This window comes from Oratosquilla oratoria, chromosome 15 (assembly GCF_046742065.1).
Source record: "Oratosquilla oratoria isolate Oo_2021 chromosome 15, ASM4674206v1, whole genome shotgun sequence".
NCBI classification, from domain to species: Eukaryota; Metazoa; Arthropoda; class Malacostraca; order Stomatopoda; family Squillidae; genus Oratosquilla; species Oratosquilla oratoria.
This window is the reverse complement of record NC_134791.1, coordinates 3,824,788-3,842,207: the sequence shown is the minus strand read 5'-3', so window position 1 is coordinate 3,842,207 and position 17,420 is coordinate 3,824,788. Positions and strand designations below refer to the sequence as shown.

The following is a 17,420-nucleotide window of genomic DNA, read 5'->3' as shown; positions in this document are numbered from 1 at the left end:
GGTGAGTGATATGATTATGAATATGTTTCCGGAGGCTGGTATTTGGTGGTTGTGGAGGAAGAGAAGAGAGTATCTGTGCGTAATAAAGGTCTTTGGGTGTAGTTTTAATGTTTCTTGGTGTGTGTGGGTGTTCTGCTATGTAGTGTAGCGGGTGTGATGTGTTTGTGGTGGCTGCAGCAAGTGTTTGTGTGCCTCTCATGTCGAGGTGGTCCTTGACTTTGAGGACTTTTGTTTCATGGTGTAAATGGTCTGTAGGTGATGTATTTGTGCAGCCTGTAATTGTTTTTAGGGCTTTGTTTTGTATGATTTGAAGGGTGTTGTGGTGTGTCTCACTGAGATTAGGAGCCCATGCAGGACTCGCATAATTCATCACTGAGCGTATGCATTGTTTGTATATTGTTATATTAGTTTCTTTGTTTTGTCCAAATGTTGTTCCAGTGATTGATTTAAGTGCGTTAAGTCTAGGTGTGCATTTGTTTTTTATGTTTGTGAGGTGTTGTTTGAAAGACATGGATGTATCGTATGTTACACCAAGAATTTTCGGTGTGTTTGTGTGTGGTATAAGAGTGTTGTTGATGTAGAGATGAGGTATGTATTTGTGTTCTTTTGTCCAGTTGGTGAGAAGTGTTGCTGTAGATTTGGTTGGAGCTATTTTGAGTCTGTTTGTGATGAACCATGTGTTGAGTGTGTCAAGGTAAGGCTGGATTATTTCTGCAGCTTTGTCTGTGTTACGATGTGTGCATGTGATTGTTATGTCGTCTGACACACAACTCAGTTGTATAGTGAGGTGTTCCTGTATATTATATGCATAACAATATATACCAAAAGGCCAATTCTCCCTTATACGGGGGAAGGCTTCGTCAAAGCATACACCCGCACTACACCTATCCAAAATTCTATTTGTTATCCCCACATCTGAAAACCTTGCAGACAAAGAGTCATCCCTGTCCGCAGCTACACTGGGTCAAAGGCAATGCAGTAAGGCAAAGCACTTCTACAGCAGAGCCCGAGAGCCTATCTATATAGGAAAAGGCTTCTTCCCCATTATAAGGGGGGTAGCCAATCAAGGCATACACCCATCCTCCACTCATCCTATCTAGCCACCACAATGATGCCATTTTGTGAGAATTTTCCACAAATTTGCTCACATGGGATGTTTTGTGAGTAAATTATATGTTGCAATGAAGTTATTTGTGTATATAATAATTCCTCCTTTTTGTGGAAAAAATGTGGAAATCCAGATTTCCTTGTGGGAAATTTTGTGGAAAAAATCTCACTCATTTGTGGGAACTGGCATTGATCACAGTGGCAACACTGAGCCCAAGAGCAACACTGGCCGATCCGCACGGCCTCATTCTACAGTAAACCCTCCCCCCTTCAAAAAGATAAACTCAGGACCTTGACAGTTGTTGAGTGTTGTTCGACGATAAGTGTTCGAAGACCTCTGGGACCCGTGCTGGCTGTCCATGGTACGTATTCTGCGGGAGGATCAGTCGCACTGGTGCCAACGGCTTCGTGGGTTTTGGCTTCACTTGCAGCATGGAGCAAAATAAGGAGGAGAGCATTGACGGAGTAGATGCTGCTGGGGGCATCCCGAGGTGCGACATCGGCGGACAAAATCTAACAAGAAAATAAGAGATAATAAAAATATTTCCATTTAAAAATAAACAGGTTCTTTATCACAGTTTTCTTAACTAAGGCCACATTGGTTATTATGCATCATTTAAGGAAACTTATCACCTACATCTTCCTGAGCTTTAAGAAGACCCCAAACAATCATCTCGACGTTTGTTACTTTTCTGTAGAACAAATCTGAGTGAGTGAGACTTCCTGACGGAGTTTCACCGCTGTCAGCCAACGAATGTCTGGCGGAGAAACAGAAGCACCAGTTATTGTCTGTACGCAAGTATTTGTATGTAAATATACATATCTATGTATGCTAATAAGAACACAGGTCTGTGTGTTCAATTATGCAAAGTAGACCACTTGGAAAAAATAAATTAATGATGCAGAGCGCTTTCGTATATTACATGTTCCGTGCAAAAAGTGCTCTGCTTTGTTAGTTTCTTTTTCCAAGTGGTCTACTTTGTATATCTATGTATCTATATACCAAAGGCTTCTTTCCCCCTTTTAACCACTTCACTCCGGGCCAAAATCTCGCGGGCAGCATTAGCTGCCAGACGTACGATGTTGCGTCATAATACTCGCACCATATAAAATAGTCACCGCTTATATCGATCGTTCTCTTTTTCACCCGTGAATTTTAATAACCATAGAAAATGTGATGAAGCCAGTTTAGAGAGTATGTCAGTTATGCAGGGACAACTACAATAAATATAATCAAGACGCCGATATGGCAGCCTAGTGTATCCACTTGCTCCTCCTGCCGCCTGCGTAGGCGGCACCGTATGGAAGAGGTTAAGGGAGGCAGTCAAGTCAAAGGTATTCATTCACTCTCACTCTCTCCACTCCCATCCACCACCTTTGCCTCCCTCTTATCTTAGCTCTTACGGAGAAAAGGTCATCCCTGTTTCCTGCCCAATGTCTGGGTTAAAAACAATGCAACAAGATATACATACATTATCATTAGTAAAGTAGTATAGTTCCATTTTACAAGGGAAAAGGGGACAAGTGTGAGTGCAGTAGTTTCAGAGGGATCAGTTTGTTAAGTGTAGTTGGGAAGGCTTATGGGTGGGTCTTGATTGAGAGGATTAGGAGAGGAACAGTGTGGATTTAGGACAGGTAAAGGTTGCGTAGATCTGATTTTTGTGGTAAGCCAGATATGTGAGAAAGCTATAGGAAAAGGTAAGGATGTTTTTTTGGGCTTTTATGGATCTGGAAAAGGCTTATGATAGGGTAGACAGGAAGGCACTGTGGGAGGTTTTCCAGATATATGGGATAGGAAGAAAGCTTTTAGGAACTGTCAAGAGTTTTTACGAGAGTGTGTCAGGAATGGATGCGAAGAGGAGACTGTATGAAGGAGTGATTGTGCCAACAGCACTGTATGGGGCAGAAACGTGGAACATAAGAGAAGAAGAGAGAAGGAGTTTGAATGTGTTTGAGATGAGGTGTCTGAGAAGTATGGTGGGGGTTACTAGGCTGGATAGAGTGAGAAATGAGGAGGTGAGGAGGAGAACTGGGGTGAAAAAGGATTTGGGAGATAGGGTTGATGAAAGAGTATTAGGATGGTTTGGACACATGGAAAGAATGAGTGAAGAAAGACTAGTAAAAGAGTTATGGAAGGCAGATGTGGAGGGAGTGAACATGAGGGGACGTCCTAGGATGAGGTGGATGGATGGGGTGAAGGGGGCTTTGGGGAAGAGGGGAATGTCTGTTGAGGAAGGAAGGGAGAGGACGGAAGACAGAGGTGAGTGGAGAATGGTTGTATATGGATGATGTTGTGACTGCATGAGGAGGAATGGGCGGGGGGGTGGGGGGTGGGGTAGTATGTGTGAGTTAATTTTGACGCAGCCCGAAGGGATTTCTCCCCGTCCTCGCCTTATATGCAAAGGGGGACGGAGAGGGGGGGTCGCCGATTAAATGAAGCGGCCTTGCTGTGGATGTACTGTGTCTTGCGACACTGCTTCTGACCCAGGGCGGTGGGCAGGGTGCAGGGATGACCCGTCATCCAGGAGGTGCTCAGATGAGAGGAAGGGTGGGAGGGGTGTGGAGTGTATTTAGGGATGAAATGGGTGGGAGTGTTTTTATGCCTTTCCCTTTTTGGCTACCTCCCTTGGAAGGGGGAAAAAGCCTTGGTATATGTATGTTTGTGTCAGGATTAGAAATGGAGAGAGTGAGTGGTTTGAGGTAAAGGTGGGACTACGTCAGGAATGTGTTATGTTGCCCTGGTAGTTCAACTTATACATGAATGGGGTGGTGCAAGAGGTAAATGCAAGGGTGGTGGGTCAGGGATTGGAGATGTTTAAAGCAAATGGAGAAAAGTGGGAGGTCAGCCAGCTGTTGTTTGCAGACAACACTGCGCTTGTAGCAGGATCAGCGGAGGGATTGAGGAAGTAAGTGACAGAGTTTGGGAGAGTGTGTGAGAGAAGGAAGTTGAAGATAAATGTAGGTAAAAGGTGATGAGATGTACAAGGGGTGAAAGTGGCACCAGACTGGAAGTGAGCATTAAGGGAGAAAGATTGGAGGAAGTGGATAGTTTTAGATACTTAGGTGCGAATGTGGCAGGAAAGGGAGGAGTAGAGGTGGAGATAGAATGTAGATTGAGAGAAGCGAGTAAATACCTTGGTGGATTAAAGAGTGTAATGAGAAATAGACATTTGGGAATGGATACTAAGAGGAGGTTGTATGAAGGAGTGATTGTGCTGACAGCACTGTACGGGGCAGAAACATGGAACATAAGAGAGGAAGAGAGAAGGAGTTTGAATGTGTTTGAGATATGGTGTCTGAGAAGTATGACAAGGGTTACTAGGCTGGTTACTAGTGAGAAATGAGTAGGTGAGGAGGAGAACAGGGGTGGAAAGGGAGTTGGGAGATAGGGTGGATGAAAGCGTATTGGAATGGTTTGGACACATGGAAAGAATGAGTGAAGAAAGACTAGTAAAAGAGGTATGGAAGGCAGACGTGGAGGGAGTGAACATGAGGGGGCGACCTAGGATGAGATGGATGGATGGGGTAAAAGGGGCTTTGGGGAAGAGGGGAATGTCTGTTGAGGAAGGACAGGCGAGGACAGAAGACAGGGATGAATGGAGAATGGTTGTATATGGATGATGTTGTGATGCATGAGGTGGAATGGTTGGGGGATGGGGGTGAGGTAGTATGTGTGAGAGAAATTTGACGCAGCCCAAAGGGATTTCTCCCCGTCTTCTCCTTTTCTGCATGTGGGGACAGTGAGCGGGGGACAAGATGCAGGGATGACCCATCATCCAGGAGGTGCCAACATAAGAGGGAGGGAAGAGGGTGGAGGGGAGTAGAATGTATTGAGGATGGAATGGGTAGGAATGGTTTTTATGCCTTTGTTTTTTGGCTACCTCCCTTGTAAGGGGGAAAAAACCTTGGTATATGTATGTACGTATATGAAATTAAATTAAAAACCAAAAGTGCATTAGCTTATCTCACTTGTTCTTGCAGAACCCTTAGGGACCTTTTGCCGAACCTTAGGGTTCCAGAGAACTCTGGTTAAGAAATGCTGACGTAGATTTTAGACGTTACCTGATTGCCATATCGACTAGTTGGCGATATTCCTGATGGTGGGTGTGGAGTGCAGAAATCATGGCCAGCTTCTCGCCATGCTCGAGAACGAGAGCTTTGGTCCACGTGGCATGGCTGTCTCCGACGGTGACCAATGACAACCGTGGCCAAAGTCCCGTCTGTGGGGCACAAAGAAACTTATTTCATCCGCAGTGAGAAATGAATCTTTCGTGGAATGTATCTAACCATTTTTCTGTGTTATTTTACCATTTGCAATTGAATTCTCAATTAAATAAATAGTGGTTTTGGAATATTGTAATTGACAAAGAATAAATACACAGAATATTGAATATGAGAATCGAAATGTTCAATATAAGGAGAGTTAAATTTGTGCAGCCTGTACTTAAGCTACACAATCTATACACAACATTCCCTTTACAAGAACATCATGGAGAAGGACATTAAAGTGTTAGCCATATCAGATTTAATATTTCTAATTTATTTTATTATGATTATCATCATCATTTTTTTTTTTTTTTTTTTTTTTTAACACAATAGATTTTTCCACTGTAGGCAATGGTTATGTGGGAATTATATTTTAACAGAGCCCAAAGGGATTTCTCCCTGACTTCTCTTTTTCCACGTCAGGGGACAAAGGTGGGGGTGGGGGTAGGGGGTTATGTTATGCTGCATTACTACCCAGGGCAGTGGGTGAGATGCAGGGATGACCTGTCATCCATGAGGAGCTAAGATAAGAGGGAGGAAGGGGTGGTGGATGGGAGTGGAATGGGTGGGAGTGGAATGGGTGGGAGTGGGTGCATGCCTTTTGATTTAGCTACCTCCCTTATAAGGGGGAAAATGCCACTGGTATATTGATGGACAATGGATTTCTCCCACAATGGGTGATGTCAATTCAGTCATAAGTTGAAAGAATAATAAAGAGAGAGAGAGAGAGAGAGAAGAGACAGAGAAGAGAAAGAGAGAGAGAGAGAGAGAGAGAGAGAGAGAGAGAGAGAGAGAGAGAGAGAGAGAGAGAGAGAGAGAGAGAGAGAGAGAGAGAGAGAGAGAGAGAGAGAGAGAGAGAGAGAGAGAGAGAGAGAGAGAGAGAGAGAGAGAGAGAGAGGAGAGAGAGAGAGAGAGGAGAGAGAGAGACAAAAACAAACAGGGTGGTTGAAGGAGGGAGGTGGGGGGAAGAGACTTACAAACACAGAAACACTAATCACAGAAGTTCTCTCATATAAAGTTCTTCTAAATACCAGGGCAGTGGGCGAGATACAGGGATGACCCGTCATCCAGGAGGTGCCAAGATAAGAGGGAGGGAAGAGGGTGGAGGGGAGTGGAGTGTGATGGGGATGGAATGGGTGGGAATAGTTTTTATGCCTTTGTTTTTTGGCTACCTCAATTATAAGGAAGGAAAAAAGCTTTTGGTATATGTATGTATCAATACCAGGCCTTTATGTTAATACACTTACCTCTTTCAGGAACTTCAAATAGTACTGGTAAGCTGTAGTTTTGTCCGAAAGGAAATTGGCGATAAGAAGGGGAGCAGTTGCTTCTACTTTTGCTTCTTGTAGGTTCTCCGCCCATCGTGGATCGTTGGCAGGAGTGTCGTCCAGTAGGTTGGCTGAGAGTTGCAGCACTGTTCGGTCTAAGGTTGTGTTGTCCAAAAGGTCATCGAGGATACTCTAGAATAGAAGTGAGTACTATCAAACTAGAATAGAAGCGAGTACTTTCAAACTAGTAAAAGAGGTGTGGAGGGCAGAGGTGGAAGGAGTGAACATGAGGGGGTGACCTCAGATGAGATGGAAGGGATTTCTTCCCGTCTTCTCCTTTTCTGCATGAGGGGATGGAGAGGGGAGGAGGTAGCCGATTTAATGAAGCAACTTTGCTGTGGATGTGCTGTGTCTTGCAACAAAGCTTCTGACCCAGGGCAATGGACAAGATGCAGGGATGACCTGTTATCCAGGAGGTGCCAAGATAGGAGGGAGGGAAGAGGATGGAGGGAAGTGGAGTATGTTGGGGATGGAATGGGTGGGAATGGATTTTATGCCGTTATTTTTTGGCTACCTCCCTTATAAGGGGAAAAAAAGCCTTTGGTATATGTACATACTATCAGACATCGCCCAACATATCTTGACCATGCAGAAAATTTCACATTTACACAAATAGGTAAGATATCCCAGCATTTGCAGAACACGACCATTATTCACAATAGCACGATTTCAATAGCCAGCCAGGTTGTGTTGTGCGCCAGTGTCTGAACCTGTTTTTTCCGACAAGACCTGTTATTCGCCCATCACAAATTTCATCCTACATGATGGCTAAGGAACCTAATACTCGTGTTTGGCGAGGTCTGACTGTATGTCATTTACTAGGAGAAAAGAATCTTAATCATTTCCACAGCTCGCTCTCTCCTTCTTTCTCTAAGGCTCTCTCTCTCACACACTCTTTCTCTAGAGCCATACAGGAATATCTCACTATACAACTGAATTGTGTTCCCAGCTGACTGGTCGCAATGCGAAAATTCATATATTGAGGTTAAGGGTTTTACATGTAATTAATAGGGGGGAGGGTTGTGTTCACGGACCCTGTCATCCCCCTCCCTCTCAATTTTTGCCTCCTGGGGCTTTCACTTACATCCAACTTTTGTTTTACCTACTTTATAGCACTCAGTCGTATAGTGAGGTATTCCTGTATAATCGAGACACCAACACCAGCATCTTTGTCTACCCACTTGCACCTCATGACGCCTACATTGGCATCATAGTATGGAAGATGTTAACCAAAAATCTAAGTTCAAGTTCTCGAAAGTTTCCACATTACATACCTGTGCTTGAGTCATGTTCTTCCTATTGTAGTGGAGGAAAGCCGTTTGCAGTCGGGTTACTTTGTCTTCGCTCGAGCCGATCTGCTCCTGACCTACGCTGGCGATGGACATGCTAAGAGCCTCGGAAATCCTTGACGGTTGATCTTCTGCTATGCTCTCGTTCAACATCATACTGTAATACATTTCATCCTGAGTGAAGGACTTTACAAAGACTAAATTTTTTTTGCACGAATTAATCAAATATTGCATTCGGTTTCATTAAATGAAAAATCGACAGCCCTAAAGTGGTTGATAATAGTCCTCTGGGTCTTCTACAGATCTCTCCAGGAAGAAACTTTGGACTGTTGTCCATGTTGTGTGAGTGTTGGACTGTTTCTATGTCAACAGCCAGAGCCCTTACATGCCTAATTGCCACCCCAGGGCAAAGTTCTCAGCGATGCCCACCCCTCCCCCATCACCACTAACTCCACCATTCCCTTAAAGACTATTATAGCTATTGGCTTGCGAAATAATTAAACATATTTTATAAATGTTATTTAATGTCCCGATTGCAGAAAGAATATGGGAAAAAAAATTCATATTCCGTTGATTCTAACACAAAATTTGTATATTATGGTAATATATGCAGGGCTTCATTGACCTTTTTTTTCATTATAATTATTTTGTCAGCCTTGTGGGTGGCATATCCAGACTAGAATTGCCGCCCCAGGGCATATACACCCCTCTGCCTCCCCCCCCCATGTGAAGGCCCTGTCTCTGGCTGACAGTCATTGGGGGAGGGGGGGGGGCATTCACTGACTATCAGCTCTCCATGTATGAAAAATACAAGAAATACAGCCGAAGTTGATAGAGATTTAGGGTTCAGTCCAAGGACCAAATGTCAGCCCCACAGGGCTGCACCACATGATGGTGAGGGGACTGACAGGTTTTCAAAATAGACAGTTTTGCTGTCCATCTTGCAGTACCACTACATACAGATAGCAGTTGTTGTGGTGTACATGCGTGCTAAAGGCATTGTACAATTGTCATGCATTGTACTTGTGAGTAGATCGGGAAATACATGCTTTTCCCTTTTGTATAAAATACTATGAAACTTATTTCTATTAATTTATTAAAATCATTGTATTAATTGCACTTCCATGTGGTTGTGTATGTTCTTCTCGCCAACCCAAAGTGGCATCAGTTTTGATTACGCCTTCAAAGAGTACGCACATTTTTGTTGTAGTGCTTATTCAAGTGATTAATACAATATTTTACATTGTTAGTATACTTCCATTAGCCACCCGTGTATATAGTTACTAGTACCTTTCTTTCATTAATGTACATGAGAAGAACGTAGGTAATAAATTAATTACCTGGACTGGTTAAGCTGATGAGCAGGAGATATGGAGACAATACCATTATTCGCAGAAAAGAACAGCGGATAACCCTTCGATCTGCCAACCCCAAAGATACTGTCACCAGCTCCTGAAAATTCTACTCGATCTCCCGAGTCTCCTTCTCCATTTGCTGTACGGGATGAGGAGCAAAAAGTAAAATGAAGAGCTCATACAAAGATTCAAGTCTGTATTTTTTCATTAATTATTTTTTTCATGATCATAAAAAAAAAAAATCAATAAATAAATTTTTTTGATTTTACCAGACATGTAACAAGACTAAAACATTTAATATACTTTGGATCCTTTTTTAATTTATAAACACAAAAACCTAAACATTACAAAAAACGAGGTATATTCTTTACCTGATACACACAAAACTGTGGTTTTGTTATAAATATAAGCAGTATTTTTGCAAAGCAAGAAACGCTGGGAGAGCAACACAGATTCTGCCGACTCCTGGTAATATTCGGAATGCTTGAGGACCGAAAAATTACTGACTCCAGTGGGAGGTGCATCAGTGCTTGTATCCAAAGTTACTAAAAGAAAAAGAGAAAGAACTATGTATTAATATCCTCCAGTCCAAACTTAGATATACATATCTTATAGAGATTCAAAAAGGACAGCTACAGAAGACCCGAAAAAGAACAGCTTCCCACACAGAGTGATAGATATATGGAATAAGTTGGATGAAAAATAGGGTGTGCAACCAAAATACAAGACTTTAAGAAGAAACTTGATCTCACAAGATACAAAAATGGGTCAAAACAAGCATAGCTCCCATTCCTGTAAAATACTAGGTGAATACAGTTTGAATATAAGAAGTATGCTATAAAGTCTTGTTAGTTATGTCTTGCACATCTTTATGTAATGCTGCATTACATCAGGAACCACCCTGTGATGAATGAAATGTTATAGTCTGTAGTTATCATTTCCTGATTCATTTCCATTTCATAACTTATCAATTAGTACATACATACAGTGAGACCTCTCGTTAACGGACATTAATTAGCTGTGTTTTTTGTGTTTTCGCTGTGTTTTTGCTGTTGTTCAGTGCGTGCAATCACTATGCCACCCAAAAACCACTCCAAAACACAGAAAACACAGCTAATTAACGTCCGTTAATGAGAGGTCTCACTGTACATATACCAAAGGCTTTTTCCCCCTTACAAGGGAGGTATCCAAAAAACAAAGGCATAAAATCCACTCCCACCCATTCCATCCCCACATACTCCACTCCCATTCACCCCCCTTCCTCCCTCTTATTTTGAGTCCTCGTGGATGATGGGTCATCCCTGTATCTCGCCCACCGCCCTGGGTCAGAAGCAGTGTCACAAGACACGGCACATCCACAGCAAGGCCGCTTCATTAAATCAGCAACCCTCCCCTCTCTGTCCCCTTATGCAGAAAGAGAGAATATGGGGAGATATCCCTTCAGGCTGCGTCAAATTATTTTCTCACACATACTCCCTCACCCTCCCATCCCCCATCAATTAGTAGCAGCCTATTACATAGTACTGTGGACAGCCCCAACCTCACTGAGGAACCTTCAGGGAAATCCTACAACCATGATTGTGTTTTCTTTGACAACACAGGTACAGCCTGCCTCACAAACTCTAGTGATGTAATTTGAAGTGTACTGGTCTCACATTTGTTCAGCTGTGGGTTCCATACCCATGCTCTTCTCCGCTTCCCAGCAATGACTGTTCACTGCCCCAATAGTCTAAGTGCATGGGACAAAGATGATGACGCCGACCACAGCAACATGCCTCCTGGTATAGGCTCCTCACTTCCTATGCCCTGCCTTCATTCAGAGATAAGTGGGCATGTCATGTTCAGGTGGAGTGTGCATGTAGTAGGAAGATGTTGGGCTGGCTTGGCTTAAGTGTGTTGCTTGAATATGAAAACCATTCACTCTGAGTACCATCCAATACAGATACTCCTCTATTTACAAACATTTGACTTACTAACTTCCAGACATACAAACAAAGCCTCAAGCCTACTTTACCTGATGTGATGATTCAATGATGCATGACAATACTCGCATTATTAAAGAAAGTTATGATTGTATTACTCAACCTCTCTCACTCTGAATATTAATGACCACAGAAAATATGATCAAGCCAGTTCACAGAATATGGGGGGTTACTCAGCTACAACTACAACATAAATATAATCAAAACGCTGACACAGGCATCCTTATATATCCACTCATGGCTCATGCCTCAGGATGGCTACATAGGCACCATAGTACAGAAGGGGTTAATATTATTATTCCACACAACAATTACTAAACCCCGGTGTCTTACCAGCTTTCATTAGTAACCATGTAGTGAAAACTGAAACTATCAGTTGCTTTAAGAGGTTAGACAACTTTATGGATGAGGATGACAGGAGATCATGGACATGGAACTGCCTAGTGTAGGTGCTTATGTTACTTCCACTCCTACAATCTGAGCCTCCTTCTCCAAACAACAACTCCCTTAAATATTTACCCATCTCCATCTCTTTCACTGCCATTAGTATCAGTCTATTTGGGCCTTTCCCCTCTTCCTTGCTCCACTTCCTCTAAAAACACTTTTCTAATAACTTCAAAGTTCTCTATTGAATACCTAATCCACCTTCCATCTGCACTACTCTTAGTCTTTTTTTCCCTTGCATTTCACTTCCATCTTCTTTATTTTGTATCTCACAAATCCTTTCCCGTTTTTCTTTGCAACCATTCCTCACATGCTCACTTCTTTTCTGATGGCACATCTTCTACGTTCCATATACCATCTATGTGCACCTTACCATTTTTCTTTTTTGTATACTGTGTAGTGATGAGATGTTTTTATATTATTGCTGTCCCCACTTTACACTGTCTCCCTCAACCTATTCAAATTGATCTATTTATAAGAATTATAATTATTATTACTACTATTATCATCACCATTATTATTTTTACTACTTGTCTACTACATCATCATCATGACCTCTTCCTTCTCTGATCCCCCTGTGGTGGTAGGAGGGAGGGGGGTGAGAACAGACACTAAATATTCCCATGAATATCTTAAAGAGAATTGCATGAGGCGGAATCCGATTGTTAGGGATTTACCACTCTACATTTTTATCCTACGAAATACGAAAGAATCTCCATCAAGGTTGAATTTTAAAGTCTCCCTTACATTCAACTAATTCTCTGCGTTCCATTTCAGAAAGAAAACGCTACTTCCTTTATCGTTAGATGTCGCTTCATTCACCTACTTCTTGTTTGTAAACATCTAGACACTCCCTGATAGATTGTAACACAACATATTGTGCCCCTATACACACCGAAGTAGGTAATGGTTTCTTATTAATATGATGTATCTGTGTATGTGATACACAGCTAAATAACGGGTAGTAATTATCTTGGAGGTCTAATAACGAAAATTATTAAACACATCCGCAATTACCACAGCATGGCTCATCTGTCATGTTCATGTTCGTTCGAGCTTTGAAGTGATGTGTTTCATTAATTTTTGGAAGTAAACTTTGCTTACTCGCTGTCTTATGTCACATACGTAGGATAAAATGCTTGTAAATACTGTCTTGGTATGATTTCTGTAATATAACTGCTTGTTGATCATTGTAAACTCAAAACTGCCCGTGAATCGTGTCTCGTGATACATACTCAATTTGCTCAAATCATACAAATGGGTTCGATGAATTAACTTAAGACAATAATATCGTCAGTTTCTAAAGACCCACACAGGCGGATTTCAATGAAAAATAGGAAAAATTCCTGAATCCTGCAAACATGGATATTTAACATGAATTTTAGTCTAGTAACAGCTCCTACTGTAATATATTATAACCTAATGTAAGCATTCCATAGAAAATATAGATCTTTGAAATTCAAAAAGAAAATATGTGAAATATGTGTTTGCATGATAGAAGAACAATGTCAAAATATAATAAGGCCATCAAAATAAAAACAAGGAAAGGTCATAGGTGAAACAGTACTAACCTAACCTTTCCAAGTCAAAGATTATTTTTTCCTAAATTTTTACCCATTTGCATTTTAAAACAGAACTTAGTCACAATTAAACTTAGTCTGAAAAATGCCATTGGGTACCATATAACTATTTAAAACCAACCAAAAACAAGCAGAAATAATTTTTTCAAGAAAATAGGCAAAGAGTATATGTGGTTTCAACATCCGAATTTTAGGTTAGGATAGGATGGAATAGGTGTTGACATAAATACTCTTAATGACCTTAGCTACAGGAAAAGAAAGAAGGAAAAAAGAGAGAGAGAGAAGCTGCCATATCAACAGGAGTACCAATCAATCAAGTGCAAATTATAGACATGACAATATTATAATTTTTTTTCCCTAGACTAACTTATCAAAAATAATTTTGTTATGCACCACATCCTTGTCTCCTAGTTTTTTCTTGTAAAATTACAGAAAAGATAGGAATACAGAATACCTAAATTAATATAATTTCTAGTAACCAAAGACAGTTGCTATTTTTGGTGGCTCCATCTCATTTTCAAAATCTGTCAACCATTTCGCACCTTGTCATGAGGTGCAACCCTAAGAGGCTGACACTCAGTCCCTGAATTGGGCTTAAGATTTCTCTTTATCCACCTTGACTGCACTTACACCTTTGCCCACATGAAGAGGTGACAACTCCTGGCTGTTCTTATCACTTTGAGCTATCGACATACATTCCCACACTAAATCAAGTCAGACAATAGTCTAATGGTGGTATTCTTTACAAAATTCTTTACCTTCCAAGGATTTATATGATTTATATAAGGAAAGAATTTTTTTTTAAAGAATACCACCAAAGATTCGTACGGTTGTATTCTTAGAAAATATATATATATATATATGTCCTTTCAATTTTTTTTTGTTTTTTTTGTTTTACCACTAAAATGTCTTCACAGAGATCTGTGGCAGGGCCAAACTACTGCTACCAGCAAATGTGAAGCTGCAAGTTTCCACTTAGTAAAACTCAAGGCATCAATTATTTTTATATAACTGCTAATCTCAATGAAGAATAAGTCTTTATGTAAAAATTAACTTTTTTGTCACAAGAGCTGTGAATATTAAATTTTCTCCATTTACAGGACATTTGACGTGGGTGACACCTTACATAATGTCTGCCAGGAATCAGGCAATCACACAGCAAATTCAGCAAGACTGGGTAAATCGGGAATATATTGAGGTAAGGCATTTTGGAAAGAAAAAATAAATAAATAAATAGATAAATAAATAAATAAAAATAAAAAGCTGATACACTGACTAAGGTACAACTTCTACATCTGTCACTAGAAATCACTTAAAATTGTACAAAGACAAAAGAAATGCTTGAATAATTTTTTGGTTGGAATCTGTACTGTAAATTATTGGAATGTTACGCTAATTTTAATGCAAAGGCATGGATGAACAGGCTTCTTGTACTAAAACCATTTTTTCCCTTCCCAGGTAATCACAAGTAACATAAAACGGATTGCAGAGTTCCTAAACAGCTTTGACATGTCGTGCCGCTCAAAACTCAGCCAACTTAACGAGAAACTGACAACATTAGAGAGAAGAATTGAATATTTAGAAGCTAGAGTTACTAAAGGAGAAACTTTAAATTAATTTCAGCGTATGGTGCGACTTTCGGGGAAGTCCGTATGAATGACACATTTTCCTTCATTTTCTTTATATCATGCTATGTAACATAAGCTTTATTTACTACAATTAAAAGAAGTATTTGGAGAACCTGTGTTAATATCCTTTATCAATCTTGCTTTAAGTAGTGTGTGAGAGTGGAAGGGGTGGGGGTAGGTATGTGCCTTTGATAAGAACAGATAAGGGACCTGGATTAGATTGGTGTCATGCCAAGTGTCTGAAGAAGGGAGGTAGAATAATAGTGGACTGGCTGGTGAGGTTGCTTAATGTGTGTCCAAGGGAGGGTAGAATGCCAGAAGACTGGAGGAATTCCTGTATATTTCCACTTTATAAGGGAAAAGGGGACAAATGTGAGTGTAGTAGTTTCTGAGGGATCAATTTGTTCATTGTAGTTGGGAGGGTTTTGATTGAGAGGATTAGGAGAGGAACAGATGGAATAATTGGTGAGGAACAATGTGAGTTTAGGAAAGGTAGGGGTTGTGTGGATCAGATTTTTGTGGTAAGGCAGTTATGTGAGAAAGCTTTGGGATAAGGTAAGGGTTGTTTTTTGGGCCTTTATGGATTTGGGAAAGGCATTTTAGGAGGTTTTACAGATATATGGAATTGGGGGAAAGCTGTTGAGGGCAGTCAAGAGTTTTTACGCGAGTAGAAGAGCCTGAGTTAGAATTAGAAATGGAGAAAGCAAGTGGTTTGAGGTAAAGGTGGGACTGCATCAAGGCTGTGTCATGTCGCCATGGCTATTCAATGTGTACATGGACATGGTGGTGCAGGGGACTGGAGATTGTTGAAGAAAATAGAGAAAAGTGGGAAGTGAGCCAGTTGTTGTTTGGTGATGACACTGTGCTTATGGCAGGATCGGAGGAGGGATTACGGGAGTTAGTGACAGAGTTCGGGAAGGTAGATGTGGGTAAAATCCATGTGATGAGATGTTCAAGGGTAAAGGATGGCAGTGAGTTGGAAGTCTAAAAGGTTAGAGGCTGGAGGAAATGGGTAGCTTTAGGTATTTGGGGTCGCATGTGGTAGGAAAGGGAGAAGTGGAGGTGGAGGTAAATTGTAGATTGAAAAAAGCAAGTAAATCCCTTGGGGGATTAAAAAGTGTTATGAGAAATAGGCAACTGGGAATGGATGCAAAGAGGAAATTGTATGAAGAGGTGATTGTGCCGATGGTATTGTATGGGGCAGACTTGGAATTTATGAGGCAGAGATGAAAAGTTTAAATGTGTTTGAAATGAAATGTCTGAGAAATATGGTATGGGTTACAAGGTTGGATAGTGAGAAATGAGGAGAGTAGGAGTGGAAAAGGAGACAGCAGATAGGGCTGATGAAAGATTATTGGACACATAGAGTGATGAAAGATTAGTAAAAGAGGTGTGGAAGAAGTGAACATGAGGGGATGACCAAGGATGAGATGGATGGATGGGGTGAAGGGAGCATTAAGCAAGAGGGGAATGCCTGTTGAGCAAGGAAGGGAGAAGGCTGAAGATAGTTATGAGTGGAGAATGTATATGGATGATACTGTTATGCAAGGAAGGGAGGGATAGAGGGTGCTTATGTGTGAATGATATTTTGACACAGTCTGAGGGGACAATGACTGAGGTCACCGATTAAGTGAAGTGGCCTTGCTAAGGATGTACTGTGTGTACTATGTGCTGCATTGTGTTTAACCCAGGGCAATTGGCAGATGCAGGGATGACCTGTCATCCATGAGGAACTGAGATGGGTGGAGGGGAGTGAAATGGGGTGAATAAGTACATGCCTCTGACTTAGCTACCTCCCTTATATGGGGATAAAAGGTCTTGGTATATAGATAAACCTCCCTTAAGAGGGGGAAACACTTTTAGTATATAGATAGCCTTAAGTAGATGTGAGCACCTAAAGTTTCAAGCACTCAAATGAACATGTTTATATTTTACAGAATTGTGAACTGCATCACATGTTTGAAATATGGTGGGGGTTATAAGGATGGGTAGACTGAGAAATAAGGCGAGATTGAGAGCTGGCAGATAGGGTTGATAAAAAAAATACTGGGATGGTTTGGACATGCCAACAGCTTCCCCCCCCCCCCATCTTTTGCACTCTCTCTTCCTTACTCAACAGACACTCCTCATTCATACCAACAGTTTTTTTCCCCTTTACATGGGAGGTAGCTGAAGTCAAAAGGCATAAATCCACTCCCACCCATTTCATCCCCACACACTCCACTCCCATTCACCACCCCCTCCCTCCCTATTTTCTTGGCTTTGGACATAAAGGGAAATTAAAAGACAAAAGATAAGCAAAAAGTATGGAAGGCAGAGATGGATAGATGAACAGGATGAAGGGGCCTTGGGTATGAGGAAATTTCTCATGGTTATACAGGATACAGTTATAATCATGGCATAGACCATTCAGTACCCTAAAGATACATAAGGCATCCAGA

General features: G+C 41.2%; 2 protein-coding genes across 4 annotated transcripts in view; one reads left to right on the top strand and one right to left on the bottom strand.

The window, feature by feature from the left end:
- Nup133 (nuclear pore complex protein Nup133) overlaps positions 1-17,420 on the bottom strand; it is a 43,973-nt gene that overhangs the window by 7,500 nt on the left and 19,053 nt on the right. For both annotated transcript variants that reach the window (XM_076198463.1, XM_076198464.1), the window contains 7 exons: positions 9,717-9,890; positions 9,331-9,484; positions 7,976-8,147; positions 6,621-6,833; positions 5,170-5,327; positions 1,745-1,865; positions 1,399-1,620 (listed from right to left, as the gene is read on the bottom strand). In XM_076198463.1, the coding sequence (XP_076054578.1) occupies positions 1,399-1,620; positions 1,745-1,865; positions 5,170-5,327; positions 6,621-6,833; positions 7,976-8,147; positions 9,331-9,484; positions 9,717-9,890 (1,214 nt within the window). The remainder of the gene's footprint in view (positions 1-1,398; positions 1,621-1,744; positions 1,866-5,169; positions 5,328-6,620; positions 6,834-7,975; positions 8,148-9,330; positions 9,485-9,716; positions 9,891-17,420) is intronic.
- HSPC300 (haematopoietic stem/progenitor cell protein 300) lies at positions 12,549-15,091 on the top strand. 2 transcript variants are annotated; one of them, XM_076198472.1, is made up of 3 exons: positions 12,549-12,670; positions 14,452-14,549; positions 14,810-15,091. In XM_076198472.1, exons 2-3 carry the CDS (start codon positions 14,481-14,483, stop codon positions 14,966-14,968), a joined length of 228 nt encoding a protein of 75 aa, XP_076054587.1. In that variant the 5' UTR covers positions 12,549-12,670; positions 14,452-14,480; the 3' UTR covers positions 14,969-15,091. The 2 variants fall into 2 exon arrangements, with proteins under 2 accessions (XP_076054587.1, XP_076054588.1); XM_076198473.1 differs by having other exon boundaries at positions 12,549-12,674.

Excerpts from the sequence above, each read along its gene's own strand:
- HSPC300 (XM_076198472.1), top strand. The coding sequence starts at position 14,481 with ATGTCTGCCAGGAATCAGGCAATCACACAGCAAATTCAGCAAGACTGG. Across the intron at positions 14,550-14,809 it reads TAAATCGGGAATATATTGAG|GTAATCACAAGTAACATAAA; the intron begins GTAAGGCATTTT and ends TTCCCTTCCCAG.